The sequence below is a fragment of the Syngnathus floridae genome, chromosome 3 (assembly GCF_059516105.1).
Source record: "Syngnathus floridae isolate MCC-2025c chromosome 3, RoL_Sflo_1.0, whole genome shotgun sequence".
NCBI classification, from domain to species: Eukaryota; Metazoa; Chordata; class Actinopteri; order Syngnathiformes; family Syngnathidae; genus Syngnathus; species Syngnathus floridae.
The window spans coordinates 2,978,892-2,999,197 of NC_142415.1; the positions used below are offsets into that span (position 1 = coordinate 2,978,892).

General features: G+C 40.6%; 1 protein-coding gene across 10 annotated transcripts in view; it reads right to left on the bottom strand.

Annotated features, from left to right (window-relative positions):
* Window positions 1–1,245: 1,245 nt before the first annotated feature.
* arnt2 (aryl hydrocarbon receptor nuclear translocator 2) overlaps window positions 1,246–20,306 on the bottom strand; it is a 99,908-nt gene continuing 80,847 nt past the window's right edge. For 9 of the 10 annotated variants that reach the window (XM_088370734.1, XM_088370735.1, XM_088370732.1 and 6 more), the window contains 7 exons: window positions 18,101–18,173; window positions 17,817–17,940; window positions 17,443–17,545; window positions 17,220–17,358; window positions 12,018–12,168; window positions 5,611–5,756; window positions 1,247–2,350 (listed from right to left, as the gene is read on the bottom strand). In XM_088370734.1, the coding sequence (XP_088226860.1) occupies window positions 2,252–2,350; window positions 5,611–5,756; window positions 12,018–12,168; window positions 17,220–17,358; window positions 17,443–17,545; window positions 17,817–17,940; window positions 18,101–18,173 (835 nt within the window). In that variant the 3' untranslated portion in view covers window positions 1,247–2,251. Of the gene's footprint in view, window positions 2,351–5,610; window positions 5,757–12,017; window positions 12,169–17,219; window positions 17,359–17,442; window positions 17,546–17,816; window positions 17,941–18,100; window positions 18,174–20,306 lie in introns of all 10 variants that reach the window. The other variant, XM_088370736.1, reaches the window with a different exon arrangement.

Sequence of the window (20,306 nt, forward strand, 5' to 3'; positions counted from 1 at the left end):
GTATAATTTGCCCAATACGCATCATCACCTCGCTATGCCACACTCAGAATGCTGTGCCTGTTTTGGATGTGACAAACTGAAAATGCATAAACAAGGCAATTAAAGTCGCGTTTTTTTTCATAGTTTGGGTGGGGGGCGACTTATAACAAGGAGCGACTTATATGTGGGTTTTTTTCAAAAATTAAAAAAAAAAAAAAAAAAAGAAGTGAAACCGCGATAAACGAACCGCGATGTAGCAAGGGATTACTGTAATTTGAATTTCAAGTGATTGGTTGGATGGGCACTTCTGCGTACCATACGGTCGAGCTGCTCCCACAACAGCTCAATGGGGTTCAGATCTGGTGACTGCGCTGGCCACTCCATTACCGATAGAATACCAGCTGCCTGCTTCTGCTCTAAATAGTTCTCGCACAATTTGGAGGTGTGTTTGGGGTCATTGTCCTGTTGTAGGATGAAATTGGCTCCAATCAAGCGCTGTCCACTGGGTATGGCATGGCGTTGCAAAATCGAGTGATAGCCTTCCTTATTCAGAATCCCTTTTACCCTGTACAAATCTCCCACCTTACCAGCACCAAAGCAACCCCAGACCATCACATTACCTCCTCCATGCTTAACAGATGGCGTCAGGCATTCTTCCAGCATCTTTTCATTTGTTCTGCGTCTCACAAACGTTCTTCTTTGTGATCCAAGCACCTCAAACTTGGATTCATCCGTCCACAACAGTTTTTTCCAGTCTTCCTCTGTCCAATGTCTGATTTCTTTTGCCCATCTTAATCTTTTTTTTTTGTTGGCCAATCTCAGATATGGCTTTTTCTTTGCCTCTCTGCCCTGAAGCCCAGAATCCCGCAGCCGCCTCTTCACTGTAGATGTTGACACTGGTGTTATGCGGGTACTATTTAATGAAGATGCCAGTTATTAAATTAAATTAAATTTTAAATTAAGTTATTAAATTAATGCCTGACGCCATCTGTTAAGCATGGAGGAGGTAATGTGATGGTCTGGGGTTGCTTTGGTGCTGGTAAGGTGGGAGATTTGTACAGGGTAAAAGGGATTCTGAATAAGGAAGGCTATCACTTCATTTTGCAACGCCATGCCAAAGCCAGTGGACAGCGCTTGATTGGAGCCAATTTCATCCTACAACAGGACAATGACCCCAAACACACCTCCAAATTGTGCGAGAACTATTTAGAGCAGAAGCAGGCAGCTGGTATTCTATCGGTAATGGAGTGGCCAGCGCAGTCACCAGATCTGAACCCCATTGAGCTGTTGTGGGAGCAGCTCGACCGTATGGTACGCAAGAAGTGCCCATCCAACCAATCAAACTTGTGGGAGCTGCTTCTGGAAGCGTGGGGTGCAATTTTTCCAGATTACCTCAACAAATTAACAGCTAGAATGCCAAAGGTCTGCAATGCCGTAATTGCTGCAAATGGAGGATTCTTTGACGAAAGCAAAGTTTGATGTAAAAAAATCTTATTTCAAATACAAATCATTATTTCTAACTTTGTCAATGTCTTGACTCTATTTTCTATTCATTTCACAACATTTGGTGGAGAATAAGTGTGACTTTTCATGGAAAACACAAAATTGTTTGGGTGACCCTTAACTTTTGAACGGTAGTGTATATACGTTTTTTTTCACGTTATTGTGCATTTTATGGCTAATGCAACCTATAGTCCGGAGCAATTTTTAGTCCGAAAATTACGGTACTATTATTAAACCTAATCCTCAGCAGAGAATGCAGCTTTGGGTCCACCAGCATATAAGGGCCAGACATTCTGGGAGTGTAACAACCAATTTTCCTATACATGGTTTTCACATGCATCTGTGGACTAAAATGTACCATAAAATAATTCAGATGTTCAAAGATCAACTGGCTGAACTCCTCTGGTAATACCGATGCTTTCTATCTCTTGTCTTAGCAAACATCTTTTGCATTCATCATTGAGACAGTTTCCATTTCTGGCACAAACAAAGATATATTGACAGGGGTCCATTTGGCAATAGGACCCCTCTTTCATTGATGAGGTATATTCACAAATACATACTGCAGACCGTCGGATCCAAACGTGTGTGGACTGTATGTTTGTATGCGTGCTTGATGTGTGCACCCTGACATTCAATATGCTGCACATCAGTTGTGAGCTGGTGTCCCAGCTATGTTTCCTATTGCGACACAACATGAGAGATGAATGCAAACCAAACCAGTTCAGTTCCTCCATTGTAAAGGAAGAGTGACAGGAGATGGCAGGGGTTACTCGGAGAATGGTGGGAACATGCCGAGGTCAGCAAAGTCCTCAATGTTGTAGTTGGCTGTTCCCTGAGTAGGATCTCCAGCCATGGGTAACATATCCTGCAAACAAGAGAGGGTTTACCGGTTAGGGAGGTGGGTATCATTATAATTTCAATAATACTACGACTCTTGACGATACTGCTTATTGAGCCAGTACTTGAGCGACATTTTTATTGGTTCTATTTTGTTGAGAAAAAGATAAAAACAAATGATTAAGTACTATTTTAGTACTATGACAGTTCATCAAGAAGTTCCATTCCTTGAATTAGATTAAAGACTATGAAAATCTACAAAAATAAAATTTGTTATTGTAAATACTCATAACATAATACACATTTTTTAAATTTCTATGACAGCTTTAGATTTAGACATGTTACACTATTCTCCACAATGTACCGTAATTTCCGGACTATAAGTCGCGGTTTTTTTTCATAGTTTGGGTGGGGGGGCGACTTATACTCAGGAGTGACTTATATATGTTTTTTTTCACAAATCTTTACTTGATCATTAAGACATCACTTATAGTATAAGTATCATAGTATAGTATAGTATAGTATCAAGTATAGTTGACCACTTCCCATGTTATTTTTAGTATAGTTGATCACTTAACATGTTTTATATCTTTATCTTGAACATATTCAAAACATAAAAAATAGAGAAAACATCAAATAAAGCAATTAACACTTTAAAGCACCATATCCAAGTCCACTGTCTGCTGTATGTACACTTGCTCCATTTTTGCGCCTCTTATATTTATTATTATTATTTATTATTATTTGTTTATTTATCATTTATTCAACACTCTTATTTATTCATTGTTTGTGCCTTCTTGGTTTTTTTTTTGTGTTGCTTGTATGCATATGTGTACTATCTCACCGAGGGATAGTGGAAACGTAATTTCAATCTCTTTGTGTGTCTTAGTATATAAAAAAAAATCGACGATAAAGCAGACTTTGACTTTGATAAAACAACCCCAAAAAATTATATTTTCAGACGAAACTGGATGAGGGCGCTCTAAATTTCACCGTTGGCCGTGACTCATCAACTGGGTGGGCTTAAGAAAAATGGCACCAAAAAGAAACTCATATTTTGCAGGTTACAAACTTCAAGTTGTAAAATATGCAGCTGAAAACAGTAATCGAGCAGCAGAAAGAAAGTTTGGAGAACCGTGATGTACCAATCGATTACTATTTCAAGTGAGGTCAGTAGCACGACGCGGCACGGCGGTTGTTTACATAAAAACGTGCTCACATAAGGACTACAGGCATCATTAGCGGTGATCATTTCTAAGTGACACGGAGGACAAAGAGTTTGAAGGAATTAAGGATTTGGAGTGACATAGAAGGTTTGAAAAACTATTATGGCTTTTACGCACGCCCGGTCCTACTCTACTGAGTCGGGGGCCGGCGCTCGGCCGAGTGGCTGTCCGCGAAAGGTGCGCGGGGCTCGGACATGGCCATTACGCACGCCCGGTCTGTCTGGAAGTCCACGCCGCCACACGCTTGGAAGTTTGGTTTGTTTAATAAAGAGCCGTTTACCAAACCCACGTCTATCCTTGTACTTTGTTAACGCTACAATATAGTTATATAGTAGATCTGTGGAATAAAGACGAGGCTGACGTCAGGGCGCACGCGCGGCGATGTTGACAAAGGACGAGGAATTTGATCGATGGATTTAATGGAATTAAAGTGCACGGATGGTTTGATAATATTATTGGCTTGTATTATAGTTATTTGAAATATAGTTTATCTATCGTTATATGATCCTGTGGAATATTTTGAAGTGCAAGCGCCCTCAGCCGTGCGCACCCATTGTTGACAAAGAACGATCGATGGATTTAATGAATTGGAGTGACACCGATGGTTTTATAAACATGTTATTCATGTAATAGTTGTCCTTAATCACTCTATATGTTACGTCAGGCCCGTTCTCAGCTCTTTGTTTTGTGTTTGTCACGTTAGCATACCTATCGTTTAGCCTGTTGTTGCTATTTAATGAATTGGAGTGACACCGATGGTTTTATAAACATGTTATTCATGTAATAGTTGTCCTTAATCACTCTATATGTTACGTCAGGCCCGTTCTCAGCTCTTTGTTTGAGTTTGTCACGTTAGCATACCTATCGATTAGCCTGTTGTTGCTATTTAATGAATTGGAGTGACACCGATGGTTTTATAAACATGTTATTCATGTAATAGTTGTCCTTAATCACTCTATATGTTATGTCAGGCCCGTTCTCAGCTCTTTGTTTGAGTTTGTCACGTTAGCATACCTATCATTTAGCCTGTTGTTGCTATTTAATGAATTGGAGTGACACTGATGGTTTTATAAACATGTTATTCATGTAATAGTTGTCCTTAATCACTCTATATGTTACGTCAGGCCCGTTCTCAGCTCTTTGTTTGTGTTTGTCACGTTAGCATACCTATCGTTTAGGCTGTTGTTGCTATCGTTTAGCCTGTTGTTGCTCGTTCATGACTGGTTTTGGTGTGGGATTTTGTCGAATAAATTGCCCCCCAAAATTCGATTTATACTCCGGAGCGACTTATATGGTTTTTTTTTCACTTTTTGGGGCATTTTATGGCTGGTGCGACTTATACTCAGGAGCGACTTATAGTCTGGAAAATACGGTATTGTAATGTACCTACATGTTTTTATTGCACTACAATAGGACAATTATGTTTTTGCAACAATTTAGATAATTTCAAATGTTACTTAACAATGGAATCCTTTTATTTTCTGGTTCTTGTTTGTGGTAAAAGAACCAGAAAATAATTGACAAGTGAAAACAAAATGAACATAGTACAACTCTCCTTTTATTTTCATCTACCATTTAAAGCGGAAATACCACCATCACAAATTTAGAAATATACAGCAGCAAAGGCGGACACTCAAGAGTTAATTCAATGCAAGTGACACACTGTGTGCAAGCTGCATCTCTGCTTGGGTAGCATCATTGATTCCAAATTAGTTCATCTTGCTCCTCTTCTCATATTTGTTTTCATGACTTCAATACACTCCACTTTCCTTCTGACTTAAAATAAAGACTTATCAGTAATAATGGGCAGCACGGTGGTCGACTGGTTAGCACGTCCACCTCACAGTGCAGTGGTCGTGGGTTAAATTCCATCCCCTGGTCGTCCTGTGTGGGGTTTGCATATTCTCCCCTCTCCTGCGTGAGTTTTTTGTGAGTATTTCCTCCCGCAATCCCAAAAACACGCATAGTAGGTAAATTGAGCACTCCCAAAAACTCCTGTAGGTGCACTCTAAATTGTGCTTTGGTGTGAGTACGTGTGTTGTGTGTGCATGTGTGTTATCACCTGAAACACTTCAGTCTGGCTCGCGTTGGGATGTGTATGCTGCTCCCCAGCCTGCTGGGAGTGATGCTGGTTCTGCCACTGGGACCAGACTTCACTGGGTCTACCCTGAAACTGACCTCCGCTCTGGTTGCTCTCTCCTGACACGTCTGGAATAACACACATTATACACATTATATAGTATCACAGACAATGGTGCCTTGATATGAGTGTAATTGGTTCCTTGGCCACTTTTGTTATTTAAAGCACTCGTATCTCAAATCATCTTTTCCCCATTGAAATGAGCGGAAATTCAGACTTCGGTTTAAGAGTCGAACCAGTTTAAAGGCTAGACGTCAGCCAAAGCAGCGAAGGGCAACTGCTGCCACCCCAGAGTCCCGGTGGTCAACACAGCTGGAAAGAGCAGGGCGCGCCTACAAAGTCCCCTCCACAGCCCAGGCGTTGTAGAGTGGGCAGAAAGGCTGACCGAGAGGAGCAGCCAGTGAAGACGAGCTGTCGTCACCAGCACTGAAGCTTCGGCAGCAGGAGGGGCTGCGCACACATTTTCTATGGTTCTTCCTCGTTTGTGCTTCTTTCAAGTGGCTAACTAGGAATTAAATTTCAGCACCGATATTTAAACGATTCTGAGAAAACGGACCCACTCGATTCCTAGTTTTTAATGCCCTGGTCTACAAAGTATCCTAATTAGGGCTTTTAAAAGAACATCATCATGATAAAAAAAAAACTTAAAAATGGATTTCAACATTGCCAACGACAATAATTTGCAAATTGCTGTATTTTAGGCTGAGAAAAAGATACCGTATTTTTTGGACTAAAAGTCCCTTCGGAATATACGTCGCATTAGCCATAAAATGCACAATAAAGTGAAAAAAACACATATACCGTATTGGCATGAATATAAGACAACCCCGATTATAAGACGACCCCCTCTTTTTCAAGACTTAAGTTTGAAAAAAGACTTTTTGAACACCAAATTTAATTTTTACACAGAAAATAATTACATCTGAAACAAATGATTATAACAATATATTCAAGAGAAAAAGCATGTTATTTTGCCTCATTCAAATCATGCAAAAACTGTCTATCACATTTACTATCTGAACATTTAAATATGTAAACTAAAGTGCAATCACATTTGGAAATGAATGGCTTCTGGTTTTTGAAATGTAAATAAACCAATTTACTGTGATAAAACAACAAAATTGCAATAACTGCATTAACCATCAAAGTGAAGTCTAACTGTCGTCTTAAAACAAATCTGAATAAGGAAAAACATTGCAATAAAATAATGCAAACTGCTCCTGCTATTTTTGGGGAGCCTGAGGACTGCATAGGGCAGCGGTGGGCAAACGTTTTGACTGGCGGGCCGAATTTGGTTCTAAATTTTGATCAGGGGGCCGTACCAGGAGCAGATGGATATCGTGTTTGTGTGAAGTAATAGAAATGACATGTAAAGGTCATTACATAAAAGGTTTGTACTTTTAGTAGGTAGTAAAGCATGGATATTCAAAAAAAGCTTTTCGAAAACAAATGCATTTATTAACAGCATTAAAACAATATTTCACCCAAAAACTACTATCAGTGATTCTCATTAAATACGACACTGTTATTATGAATAATAGTTTCCATCACTTCAGCGCCTGCAGGTCAGATTTATGAAATACTATGTTTATCCAATGAGGTGAAATCACATCAAACGGCAAACATTCTGATCAAATATATCATCTTGAAGAATCAGTGAAAGAATACTTCTAAATAAAGTAATAAAGAAATCAATAGTATTGTTGTTCTCCCTTTTTTGCTAGTGCATCGTGGTCTGGGGTAAAATTTGTTGTGGTAATTCTTAGGATAGGGCCGAGGTGTCGGTCCGTTAACCTAGAGCTGTGACGGGCTTTGTTGATGTTCATGTGGCGGAACGTCTGCTCACACGTGTAGGTCGAGCCAAATTGTCCTCTCTTTTTTTTTTAAACACTCAGCACTCAGTGTCCACCTTTCTTTTCCTCGGGCCACTCATTTTAGTGGAAGGATTCCAGGGGAAGGTTCGTGGGTGGCATTAACGTAAAACTTTATCTGAAAGCTCAGCGCGCGAATTACGAGAATGCTGACGTCACAGCCCACACTCGAAATTCGGCACTGATGGAAATAGAGCACGGAGTGTGTCGGGTCTGTACTACTTAGTACGTACACGCACTTGTGAGTGTGCACCGAGCTTTCTGACACGGCTTCCGGGGGTAAATGCGTGGGCGGGCGCTTCCCCATCTATTGGGGAAACATACTAATTGCAGGGAAAATGACCCCTTAAAAAGTTCAATAATACAATTTATTCAGGTTTGGCGGGCCGGATCAAATGGCCCCGTGGGCCGTAAGTGGCCCGCGGGCCGTAGTTTGACCATGTCTGGTATCGGGAGTTGGCTAGGATGGTTATGCTCTTTTCACCCCCGGGTGTCGGTCAGAACACAGGAAGGAAGACGTGGTTCAGTTTTGATTGCTTTACTGAATTATTGGCAAATAATAATAATAACCATAAATGAAATACTCTCTGCAACACACCAAACATAAGTCATCGATCGAGACAACAAAATACATTTGCTGGCGACAGTTAGTTGCCGTGCCACTGTGTAACGGCTACTCGTACAATGCGAGGCAAACTTGAAGGAGCGCGCCAGAGTTGTCAATCAAACAGCGCACACACGAAGCAAACCGCGACCGGACAAACGACACAACAGTGGTAACAATGAAATGTATATACTCACTTTGTGTCAAAGACGCACACGATCACAGCAACATACTCAACTGATTATGAGCGCGCCGGAGCTGTCAATCAAACGGCGCGCACAGGAACCAAACCGCGATCGGACAAATGGCACAACAGTGGACGGTAGTAACAATGAAATGTATATACTCACTTTGTGTCAAGGACGCACGCGATCACAGCAACAGTCGATACCAGCAACCTTTAACTTACCGCTGCGCACAAGTGAAAATAGGTATAATGTCTAGACCCCGAATATAAGACGACCCCCACTTTTTCAGTCTTATTTCAATGCAAAAAACGTCGTCTTATATTCGGGCCAATACGGTATAAGTTGCTCCGGAGCATAAGTCGCATTTTGGGGGAAATTTATTCGACAAAATCCAACACCAAGAACAGACATGAACGAGCAACAACAAGCTAAACGATACGGTATGCTAATGTGACACAAACGAAGAGCTGAGAACGGGCCTGACGTAGCATTGACAGTTATCCAAATAACTATAACATAAATAACACCTTTATCAAACCATCTGTGTCACTCCAAATCATTAAATGCGTTGATCGTTCTTTATGTCAACAATGCCGGCCGGGTGAGCGCTGCTGATGGCGGTTGCACTTCAAAATATTCCACAGGCCCATATAACGATATATAAATTATATATCAAATAACTATTATTATAAGCAATAATATTATCAAACCATCTGTGTCACTCCAAATCATTAAATCCATTGATCGTCCTTTATAACAACAATGCCGGCCGGGTGCGCACCGCTGACGGCGGTTGCCCTTCAAAATATTCCACAGGCCCATATAATTATAAACAACAATTTTATCAAACAATCTCTGTCACTCCAAGTCATTAAATCCCGTGATAGAATCCTTTGTCCTTTATGTAAAACACCGCCGTGTATGCACCGCGCCACAGTTGCAGTTCAGATTACAGTAATCCCTTGCTACATCGCGGCTCGTTTATCGCGGTTGCACTACATTGCGGATTTTTGAATGTTGAAAATTTGTGAAAAAATTCACATACAAGTCACTCCTGAGTATGAGTCATCCCCCCACACAAACTATGAAAAAAACGTGATTTATAGTCCGAAATTTACGGTAATAGTTTTACTCTAATTTGCAGGTGTTTTTATACTATATTTTCCATAGGTAATGTTACAAACATCTTAAAATTTGTCTGGGAACCTATTGCCCAATTTTGTTTCAAGTGACCATTTCAACCAGATTTTGATTTGTGCCAAGTCTTTTTGTCTGGAACCTATTGCCCAATTTTGTTTCAAGTGACCATTTCAACCAGATTTTAATTTGTGCCAAATCTTTTAGGGGAAATTTTGCAAGTTACTATTGTGAGTCAAGAGCATAGCTACATTGCATCTCCTTCCGATGTTGTTTATTTGTAACGTTTTACAAGGCGAAAATGTTTAGACTTAAATGCACTCACAAGCATGCATACTATGACTTAAGACACAAACACATTCATGTGAGGCATTCTTTCTCTTTCAGCATAATGAAACGAGTGTGCATCTGACTTACACATTGCTACAAATCGGAATTTCCCCTTGTGGGACAAATGAAGGAATATCTTATAGAAAATGTTTTAAAATTACAGATGGAAAGTAATTAACAAATTGCAAAGAGGTTCAGACAAACTCTTTATTAAAATTATTATGAAAACGTGCAGCAGATCATGTAAACGGCATGGTTGTAAGCAGCTTAATTTGTTTTACAAACGGTCTATAAGGACAGTCAGGGAGCACAAGTGGCACTGCAGAGATAATCCATTTGGGTAATGTTTGTGTCCATTAAAAGGCCATCAAGTAGCTGTTCCACGCTGGGCAAGCTTCATTGCACTCACTATGTGGACAACCAACAGCAGGAGGCGTGAGCAGCTGCTTGACGAGCAGGTCTGACTGAATGCACACCAAGGCTGTCAGCTTTCTCCCATTCCATTTTCAGAGTGATCATGTAGTCCGGAAATTGGCAATATTGGGTGAGTGAAACTATTGGTTGGGTTATAACGCAACTTTGGGCAACCATGCATTCTGGACTCATTTTACGGAACCAGACATGATTAGTTTGATCATTTAATCTTCTTTGTTTTTCATTGAGCCCTAATTCACTCATTTTTGGAAGTGTTATTTTCATAAGTACATTAAGGTTTTTGAGGTTCCAACTTCTCATGTGGTAAATCAAAAATCTAATTGAACAGCATTGATTGACGGCTGCTGGTTTGTATACTTACTGTGTATACAAATTTTGCAATTGCTTTTTAAAATAATATTAAATATAGTCAGTGTTGTACCTGAAAGTTCATGAACTCGTTCATATTTTGGACGACGGTGAACTGAACGTAGAACAGTTTCATTTTGTGAACGTTTTTGTGAACAGGCTCATTCGGGGGCCGATGAACGATTTTTAAAGGGCAGCGCATTTTCGTTCAAAACTGCCAGGCCTTCTCTACTTAGATTTCAAAATAAAACCCTGCTAAACACACTGTGCTTAAATAGGATGGGGGAGATTTTGGGCAATCCCGACCACAAACAGTCGCACAGAGCATGCGTCATAAAAATGTGACGTGTGCTTGGAGGAATGAAGAAAGCGTGATGAAGCTTCAGTCGATGTAAACTCAGTTGTGTTATGAGCAGCCCCACTCGCATTTTCTTGTCATAGGCCAATGATTATATATCATATCCTATGAGAGCATTCAGGAATTTTTTGAGAAGTTGTAGTGGTTTCAATGGCGTTGAACCACATTGCTCTTAACTAGATTAGTTTTTTGTTGTTTCAGTAATTTAACATTGAAAGCCCAAATTCTACACGTTTCCTGGTTCTTCGGGTGAACAAGTTAAGAAATTATACATTCACAAAAAAATTAAAAGTTAAAGCAAATGCAAATGTTTTGCACATTTAATACTTCATTTGAACATCATTTGTTTTCTACTGCTACCTCAGTCTGGCACCTACAGCCGATTGTTTGTGTTTGCGCATTCTGAACATTGAACTAGTTCCTGTAGAAAATGATTTTTCCCAACACTGAATGAAGTCTATCAAAAACATGAGCTATCAATCTTCTTCTTACTTCTTTTCATGCTGACGGAAAATACATTAGTACAAATTGTGCAATGTTGACTAACTCGAGAGATGTTCTAAAAACAGTTCCAATAACGAGAGAGCACATCATACAATTGCCTGTGTACTTTGTCCAAGATTTGCTATCTTCTGTAACATGAATAAGTAAAATACTGTAAATTAAAAGACAATTATTGATTACTAATGAGAAAAATCATGTCAATCATTGACCGATATGACATATGACCTTGCATCCTGGACTGAACGGCAGTGGAATTTAAGAGGGCTCGCTCGTGAATTTTTTAAGAAGACCTATTTACTATTTAACCACTAACCTGAGTCCCTTCGGACATTATTTAATTCCCTTTGTGAAGCTGAATTCTAAATTAGGGCCTAAAGGGAAAGACACAAAACACTGATATATTGGAATACTTTTGATCTACTTGATTGTGCACTGCTTTGGTAGGAAAGCCTTTTTTGATACAAATGCTAACTGTCAAAAATATAATTGTTCCGCTTCCACAACAGATCCAGCCTTTTCCAAAATGATGGATAAATAGGATGCAAAGAACTCACCAAAACCTGTGCTGCGGTTTGTCAGTCCCGAGTAGGCATTGCCGCTGGGGGATGATGTGGCTGGGGATGAAAGAGGACTGTAGGAAGCCGGATCAGTCTGGTAGCTGTGGCCCGTACCAATACCAAAAGGACTGGACTGGGCTTTACTGGACTGTAATGTAATGTTTAGATACGGGTTAGATATTTGCAGTACAACAATGAATATGAGAGCTAGAAAAATATATATGTTTTTTTTTTTTTAAATGTACATATATTTGAAGTAAAGACCATGTAACGCGACTGAAAAAAATGTCATGTAAATTTGACAGCACAGAGCAAAGTATTGTGATCAAGCCTGTGAGATTTGAAAAAAATAAACAAGTATATAGCATATAATACGGCTCCAAAGTCAGGCCTGTTAGCACTGTAAGACACTGTGTGCATGTCCACAGGAGGCATTGGAAACAAACCATGCTTGACCTTCATCTGTCAATCAAATACGTAATGTAGCCAACTGCAGGCTAAAAAAAAAAACGTGTGTTGTGGTATTCAAAACTCATTCACAGCAAGTGACATATATACATATTTACATCTTTTAAGAATCCAGACAATCAAGGTATGTAATTACAGGATTTTCTGCACTATAAGGCGCACTGGATTAAAAGGCGCACCCTCATTGAATTTTTTATTTTAGAAATATTTTCATATATAGGGCGCACCGGATTAAAAGGTGCATAGAATAGAAGCTACTACATCTAACTGGGGTTGACTGGGGTTGCGTTATGCATCCACTGGATGGAGTTGTGCTAAAGGGAATGTCAAACCAGTCAATGAGGTATTTAGTCAAACTTTTGCACAATAACACGACGTTGTTCAAACGTTAATGTGCATATTTACATATCCCCGTCCACGAATCCGTCGAATTCTTCCATCTCCAAATTGAAGTTTTTTTGAACAGTTGAACGATATACAATACAAACATTGCACAATAACACAACGTTGTTCAAATGTTAATGTACATATTTACAACTCCCCGTCCACAAATCCATCGAATTCTTCTTCTTCCGTGTCCGAATTGAAGTTTTTTTTGAACAGTTGAACGATATACAATACAAACATTGCACAATAATATGACATTGTTCAAATGTTAATGTACATAGTATTTACATATCCCCCGTCCACAAATCTGTCGAATTCTTCCTCTTCCGTGTCCGAATTGATTTTTTTTTTTTAACAGTTGAACGATATACAATACAAATATTGCACAATAACATAACGTTCAAACGTTAATGTGCATATTTACGTATCCCCGTCCACGAATCCGTCGAATTCTTCCTCTTCCGTGTCTGAATTGAACAGTTGGGCGAGTGCGGCATTCATTATGCCCGGCTCCCTCTCGTCATTATCCGTGTCAGTGTCGCTGCTATTTCCTGACAGTTCAGTCAGTTATTATTCCTGCCTTCGCGAAAGCTCTGACCACAGTTGAGACTGATATATCAGCCCAGGTGTTCACAATCCATTGGCAGATAGTGGCACGCGTGTCATTTTGGCATCTTTATACACACAAGTGGTGTTGTTCGACTAGGAGTAAGCACAGTATGAAACTCATACTATGAATGTTTACCGCTATTACGTTGGTGACGCCCCTGACCACATTTGCCGTAATGCTGAAAGCGATGCAACCTTGTAATTTACCGTAATTTCCAGACTATAAGTTGCGGTTTTTTTCATACTTTGGGTGGGGGGGCGACTTATACTCAGGAGCGACTTATATATGGTTTTTTTTCACAAATTTTTACTTGATCATTAAGACATCACTTAAAAGTATAGTTGACCACTTCCCATGTTATTTTTAGTATAGTTGATCACTTAGCATGCTTTTATATCTTTATCTTGAACATATTCAAAACATAAAAAATAGAGAAAACATCAAATAAAGCAATTAACACTTTAAAGCACCATATCCAAGCCCACTGTCTGTTTGCTCCTCTTATATTTATTATTATTATTTATTATTATTTGTTTATTTATCATTTATTCAACACTCTTATTTATTCATTGTTTATGCCTTCTTGGGGTTTTTTGTGTTGCTTGTATGGATATGTGTACTATCTCACCGAGGGATAGTGGGAACGTAATTTCAATTTCTTTGTGTGTCTTGGTATATGAAAAAAAAAATCGACAATAAAGCAGAGTTTGTCTTTGATAAAACAACCAAATAAACAAAACAAAAAACTACATCTGAAAAAAAATATATTTTCAGACGAAACTGGATGAGGGCGCTTTAAATTTCACCGTTGGCCGTGACTCATCAACTGGGTGGGCTTAAGAAAAATGGCACCAAAAAGAAAGTCATATTTTGCAAGTTACAAACTTCAAGTTGTAAAATTTGCCGCTGAAAACAGTAATCGAGCAGCAGAAAGAAAGTTTGGAGAACCGTGATGTACCAATGGATTACTATTTCAAGTGACGTCATGGGCACCGCGCGGCGCGACCCACGTAAGGACGACCGGCGTCATTAGCGGTGATCATTTCTAAGTGACACGGAGGACAAAGCGTTTAAAGGAATTAAGGATTTGGAGTGACATAGAAGGTTTGAAAAACTATTATGGCTTTTACGCACGCCCGGTCCTACTCTACTGAGTCGGGGGCCGGCGCTCGGTCGAGTGGCTGTCCGCGAACGGTGCATGGGGCTCGGACATGGCCATTACGCACGCCCGGTCCTCTGCCATGGAGCTATCGTCTCTGGAAGTCCACGCCGCCACACGCTTGGAAGTTTGTTTTGTGGAATAAAGAGCCGTTTACCAAACCCACGTCTATCCTTGTACTTTGTTAACGCTACAATATAGTTATATAGTAGATCTGTGGAATAAAGACGAGGCTGACGTCAGGGCGCACGCGCGGCGATGTTGACAAAGGACGAGGAATTTGATCGATGGATTTAATGGATTTAAAGTGCACGGATGGTTTGATAATATTATTGCTTATATTATAGTTATTTGAAATATAGTTTATCTATCGTTATATGAGCCTGTGGAATATTTTGAAGTGCAAGCGCCCTCAGCCGCGCGCAGCCATTGTTGACAAAGAACGATAGATGGATTTAATGAATTGGAGGGACACCGATGGTTTTATAAACATGTTATTTGTGTAATGGTTGTCCTAAATCACTCTATATGTTACGTCAGGCCCGTTCTCAGCTCCTCATTTGTGTTTGTCACGTTAGCACACCTATCGTTTAGCCTGTTGCTATCGTATCGAATGATTGTTGGATTTAATGAATTGGAGTGACACCAATGGTTTTATAAACATGTTATTCATGTAATAGTTGTCCTTAATCACTCTATATGTTACATCAGGCCCGTTCTCAGCTCTTTGTTTGTGTTTGTCACGTTAGCATCCCTATCGTTTTGCCTGTTGTTGCTATCGTTTAGCCTGTTGTTGCTCGTTCATGACTGTTTTTGGTGTGGGATTTTGTCGAATAAATTGCCCCCCAAAATGCGACTTATACTCCGGAGCGACTTATATATGTTTTTTTTCACTTTTTGGGGCATTTTATGGCTGGTGCGACTTATACTCCGGAGCGACTTATAGTCCGGAAAATACGGTACTAGTCGTACTGAAACATTTTGGTAGAGCGCTGTGTACAACCAGTATGGATCAACAAATTCACCAATTGATCCATAAATAATGCGCCCCGTATTATATTATAAGGCGCACTGTGTTTTTTTGAGTAAATTAAAGGCTTTTAAGTGTGCCTAATAGTGAAGAAAATACGCTATATATATATTTAAAAGAAAAAAAAATCACATGGTAGGGTAAATGAGGGTCAAAAAGTGGATGGGAGGGTCAGAAAGTGGATGGGAGGGACAGCTAATTTTCCCTCAAGCATCTCGTGGGTCATTACGTGGGTCTTCATGAAATGCTTGAGTGAGGCAGCTGGAGTACTGCATGGGCCCAATGCCGCACGTCCAGTAACTAATTGCTACTAGCTGCTAGTAGCACATCATTCAACTCGCTATCGGTTCACTTCATGCAGCATACCACCACAGAGAAGATGCATTTTTGGGTCGTTAACTGCACAACGTACTGGTAGAAATGAGCCAAGATTATTTGACCAAGTAACAAAAAAAGTCCTTGAGGGCTGCTTTCCTGCAGGTTTTAGATATCTACCTCCTCCAATATACATGAATCAAATGAATCGGCAAGCTCTGAAGAAACCAAATAACAATCCTGATCTTTTGAATCAGGTGTGTTGGAGGAAAGAAACATCATAAACATGCAATATAGCGGCCCTTGAGGATTGGATTTGGACACAGATGGAGAAGGTGTTCAATCGTTTTTAGTTTGCGTAGGTTTTCAGCAGTTATGTATATAATAATAGAATATTAAGAATATAGAATATAGAATATTAAGTATCTAGAAAAATGTCACAAAACTGACAAGGTCTTTAAAAAGGCCAGTGAAAAAACTATTCAAAAAGTTATGCAAACTTCATAAAATGTACCAACTTGTTTAGCATAAAACCGCAGACAGTTCACTGTTAACTTTTTATATTATTTCACACCAAAGTCAGTCAGAATCATAGCAATGCAAAAAAATCTCAAATTTAGGTGTGAATGCCCATAACAAGACTGCAGACAAGTTCGACAACATGGGACATCTGGGCCATTATCTTTAGTGCAATGCAAGCTCTGATTTGAATTAATTTCATTCAATGCCCATCCGACATCCATTCCAATAAACTTAGCTAAAGTAGCCTGGAAACTAGAACAATCTGTGAAGTTTATTTGCCCTCGCAGATGGGTCCGTCATCCTGCTCAGACTGATTTATATTGTGTTTGGAACATTCTTTTAGTGAAAAGGCCAAAAAGGGACTCAAAACTTGGTCAGGCTGTAAACTTGAACATGATGTCACATTTTACCATCTGCTTAGAGGTGGTGAACAGAAACCCTGTTTTCCTCTAAATTATCTCACTGCAGTGACTTGATTCATTTGCTGGAAACTTTTATTAACCCTTACCTTGCATTATAGGGATTTAAAGTTTGCTATGGTCCCCAGTGTGCATGTGTAAACACACTGACACGCACACCAAACAAAGGCTAATTCATCTGGCAGCAAAGATGGAACAGGAATGCTACGGAAATTGCTGAGGAAACCATTTGGCAGCACACCCGAGGCTGACAAGTATGTCAATGTTTGCATGTGTGCATGTGTAATACCTGGCCAGAGAAGGGGGGTCGGTTTCCTGACCAAGCAACTTGGCCTGGGTTGATCTGTCTTGATATCTGAGCTAGATTCTGATTGGATGAACTTGATGGCTGGATGTCATTAACACCTGGGACATGGATCACAGAGGAACTAGAAAGAGAGGTACACACAGACATGTACACAGCGCGCTACAAGAACTGAAAATGACAAAAAGATAGTGACTATGACATGTACCTGAAACTTTTTCCAGCGTGGCCCTGCTGGAACGGAGAACTCTGAGAGTAAAGCTGCTGTCCTCCCGCTGTAGAGGAGGGAACCATCATCTTCTTATCACCCGCTATGCACATACACAGAAACACCAGATTAAAATTAAAGTTAATAACATGGCAGAGAAAAATATTGCGTTGTATGGGTGATAGAGTCATAAGCTGAGTAAGCAGCAATTAGCAAGTTTAAATCCGCTAAATACAAAGTTTGTTCAGATGAATTAAGATGAAATAGGATAAACAAAATGGCAACCTTCAGGGCTTTATCCGTTTTAAAATATAAGAAGTAACTGCAAAGCAATATTTCATGTGGGGGTCTAACTGTGTCTGAGTATGACATACATCCAGAGATGCTGCTGTAAATCTCAGCAAAGCGGGAATCTCTCTCCTGGGAAAAAAGAGCTTCTGGCTTGTCAATGCTCTTTCCTGCCTCATGCACTCCACTGCTCACACTGGCTACAGGAACCTGGCAGTTGGGATGAGATGATAGGAGGATTTCAAATTTGAGTAACAAAGACTCCACATCAGATTCCTATTAAATGGTATTTGAGCAATTAAAATTTACTCAAAAAAACCCATCTCTGCCTTACCAGCTTGGGTAATTTATGAATTTAGAATTTGTTTACCTGGGAAAGATCGTAAGCGGTAAGACCGTCCCTCTGGTGAACTTCCAACTCTGCCTGTTGCTGCTGAAGTTGCCTGGAAAGAAACATAAAAATATCATAAGAAATGAGTAGATGATCTGCAAGACAAATGTTACATTTTTTAAAAATATCTTTTTATAGCTATATGTTTGGCTTTATGTTCAACTGATGCTACAGTTTCGGAATTTTTAATGAAACCAAATTTCAGTGTTACCTAAATTGTCATCTCAGTGCATTGTACAGTGTATCAATACAGGTCTTAACGGCTTCTTGCATCAAAGACTCAGCAATAAAATGCCAAGTAGCAATGGCCAAAATCTTCAGGCCATTGCTCTAAATCAGGGATCATGAACCGGTGGTCCGCGGCCCTCTAGTGGTCCATGGCGGTGTTGTAGGTGGTCCGCAAAATTGGAAATGGAAAATAATTGTAACATTTTTAAAACTAATATTGATTTATTATTTAGACTTGACTTATTTTCCAGCTGATTTTGTGAATTATTCACTCATCATTATTGTAGTAAATGTCGCTTGAGATTCCCAAAATAGACATACAGATGCAATTAAATAGCTTCTTCTTCTTGTGTCTGGAGGTTAGGTCTTCACACAGCGTTTCCTGTGGTTGGTGAGTCCAACCCGTGAGAGGCAGACACGGCCGCAGATGTCACAGGTGTGGGCTGGATCCGGTAATGGTGAGGGCATGGTGGCTTGCTGCTTCCTCAACTTCCTTTTCGTTTCTCGGTGTTGAGCCAGGGTGGTTTTGTGGGTCTGCAGCCCGTTTCGGAGAGCCTGCTGCCATTTGTGACGATCCTGAGCGATGTCTTCCCAGGTGGCTGGGTTGATGTTGAAGGATTTGAGGTCTTGTTTGCAGACATTCTTGTAGCGGAGCAGTGGGCGGCCTACTTGCCTTTTGCCTGATTTTAGCTCTGCATATAGGATGTCCTCTGGCATACGACCATCTTCCATCCGACAGACATGGCCCAGCCAACGGAGACGCCGTTGCTTCAGCAGGAAGAGCATAGTCTGTGATCCTGTCCTGCCAGGTGATGCCCAGTATGCGTCTCAGGCAACGCAGATGGAAAGAGTTCAGCCTTCTCTCTTGGTGTGAGTAAAGAGTCCAGCCTTCGCTGCCATTCAAGAGTGTACTGACGACACAGGCCCTGTACACTTGTACCTTTGTATGGATGGTGAGCTTGCTGTTCTGCCATACTCAGGATGTCAGTTTTCCAAAAGTAGAAGCTGCCTTCCCAATCCAGCTGCTGACCTCAGCATCGAGTGACAAATTGCAGGTGATGGTAGACCCAAGATAGGTAAAGCTGCTTACAGTTTCCAGTGTGTAGTTGTTGATGGCGATGGAGGGTGGGACAGTGGTCCCCTGGCCCATTGTCTTGGATTTGTTTCGGCTGATGGTCAGGTTGAAGCCCTGATATCCTTGGCTCTACCGGTCGAGGAGAATCTGCAGGTGTTTCTTGGTGTGTGTTGCCGATGCTGCATCATCATCAAACAACATGTCCCGAATGGTGAGTGGTCTGACCTTGGTTTTTGCGCTCAGTCGGGAGAGGTTGAATAATTTGCCGTCTGTCCTGGTGTGTAAATAGACTCCCTCAGTTGATGTTCCGAAGGCTTGGCGCAGGAGGAGAGAGAAGAATATCCCAAACAGAGTGGGTGTCAGCACGCATCCCTGTTTGACACCACAGCAGATGTTAAAGGGTTCAGAAGTGCATCCGTCGGACTGAACAGTAGTACCTTTCATGTCAGTGTGGAAGGACTGGGGGATGCTGAGGAGGTTTGGGGGGCAACCTATCCGTTCCACCAGTTGGAAAAGGCCGCTCCTGCTCACCAGGTCGAAAACCTTGGTAAGGTCGACGAAGGCCATGTAGAGAGGTTTATGTTGCTCTCTGCACTTCTCCTGCAGCTGTCTCAGGGTGAAGATCATATCCAGAGTTGATCTTCCTGCTCTGAACCCTGCCTGTGACTGTGGGTAGAGCTTCTCTGCGAGGACTTGGAGTCTATTTAGTGCAACTCGAGCAAAGAGCTTACCGGTAATGCTGAGTAGGGAGATGCCGTGGTAGTTGTTACAGTCACTCCTGTCCCCCTAGTTTTTGTACAAAGTGACGATGTTAGCATTTCTCATGTCCGGTGGGACAGAGCCTTCTTTCCAGCACAGGCATATGAGCCTGTGTAGTCTATG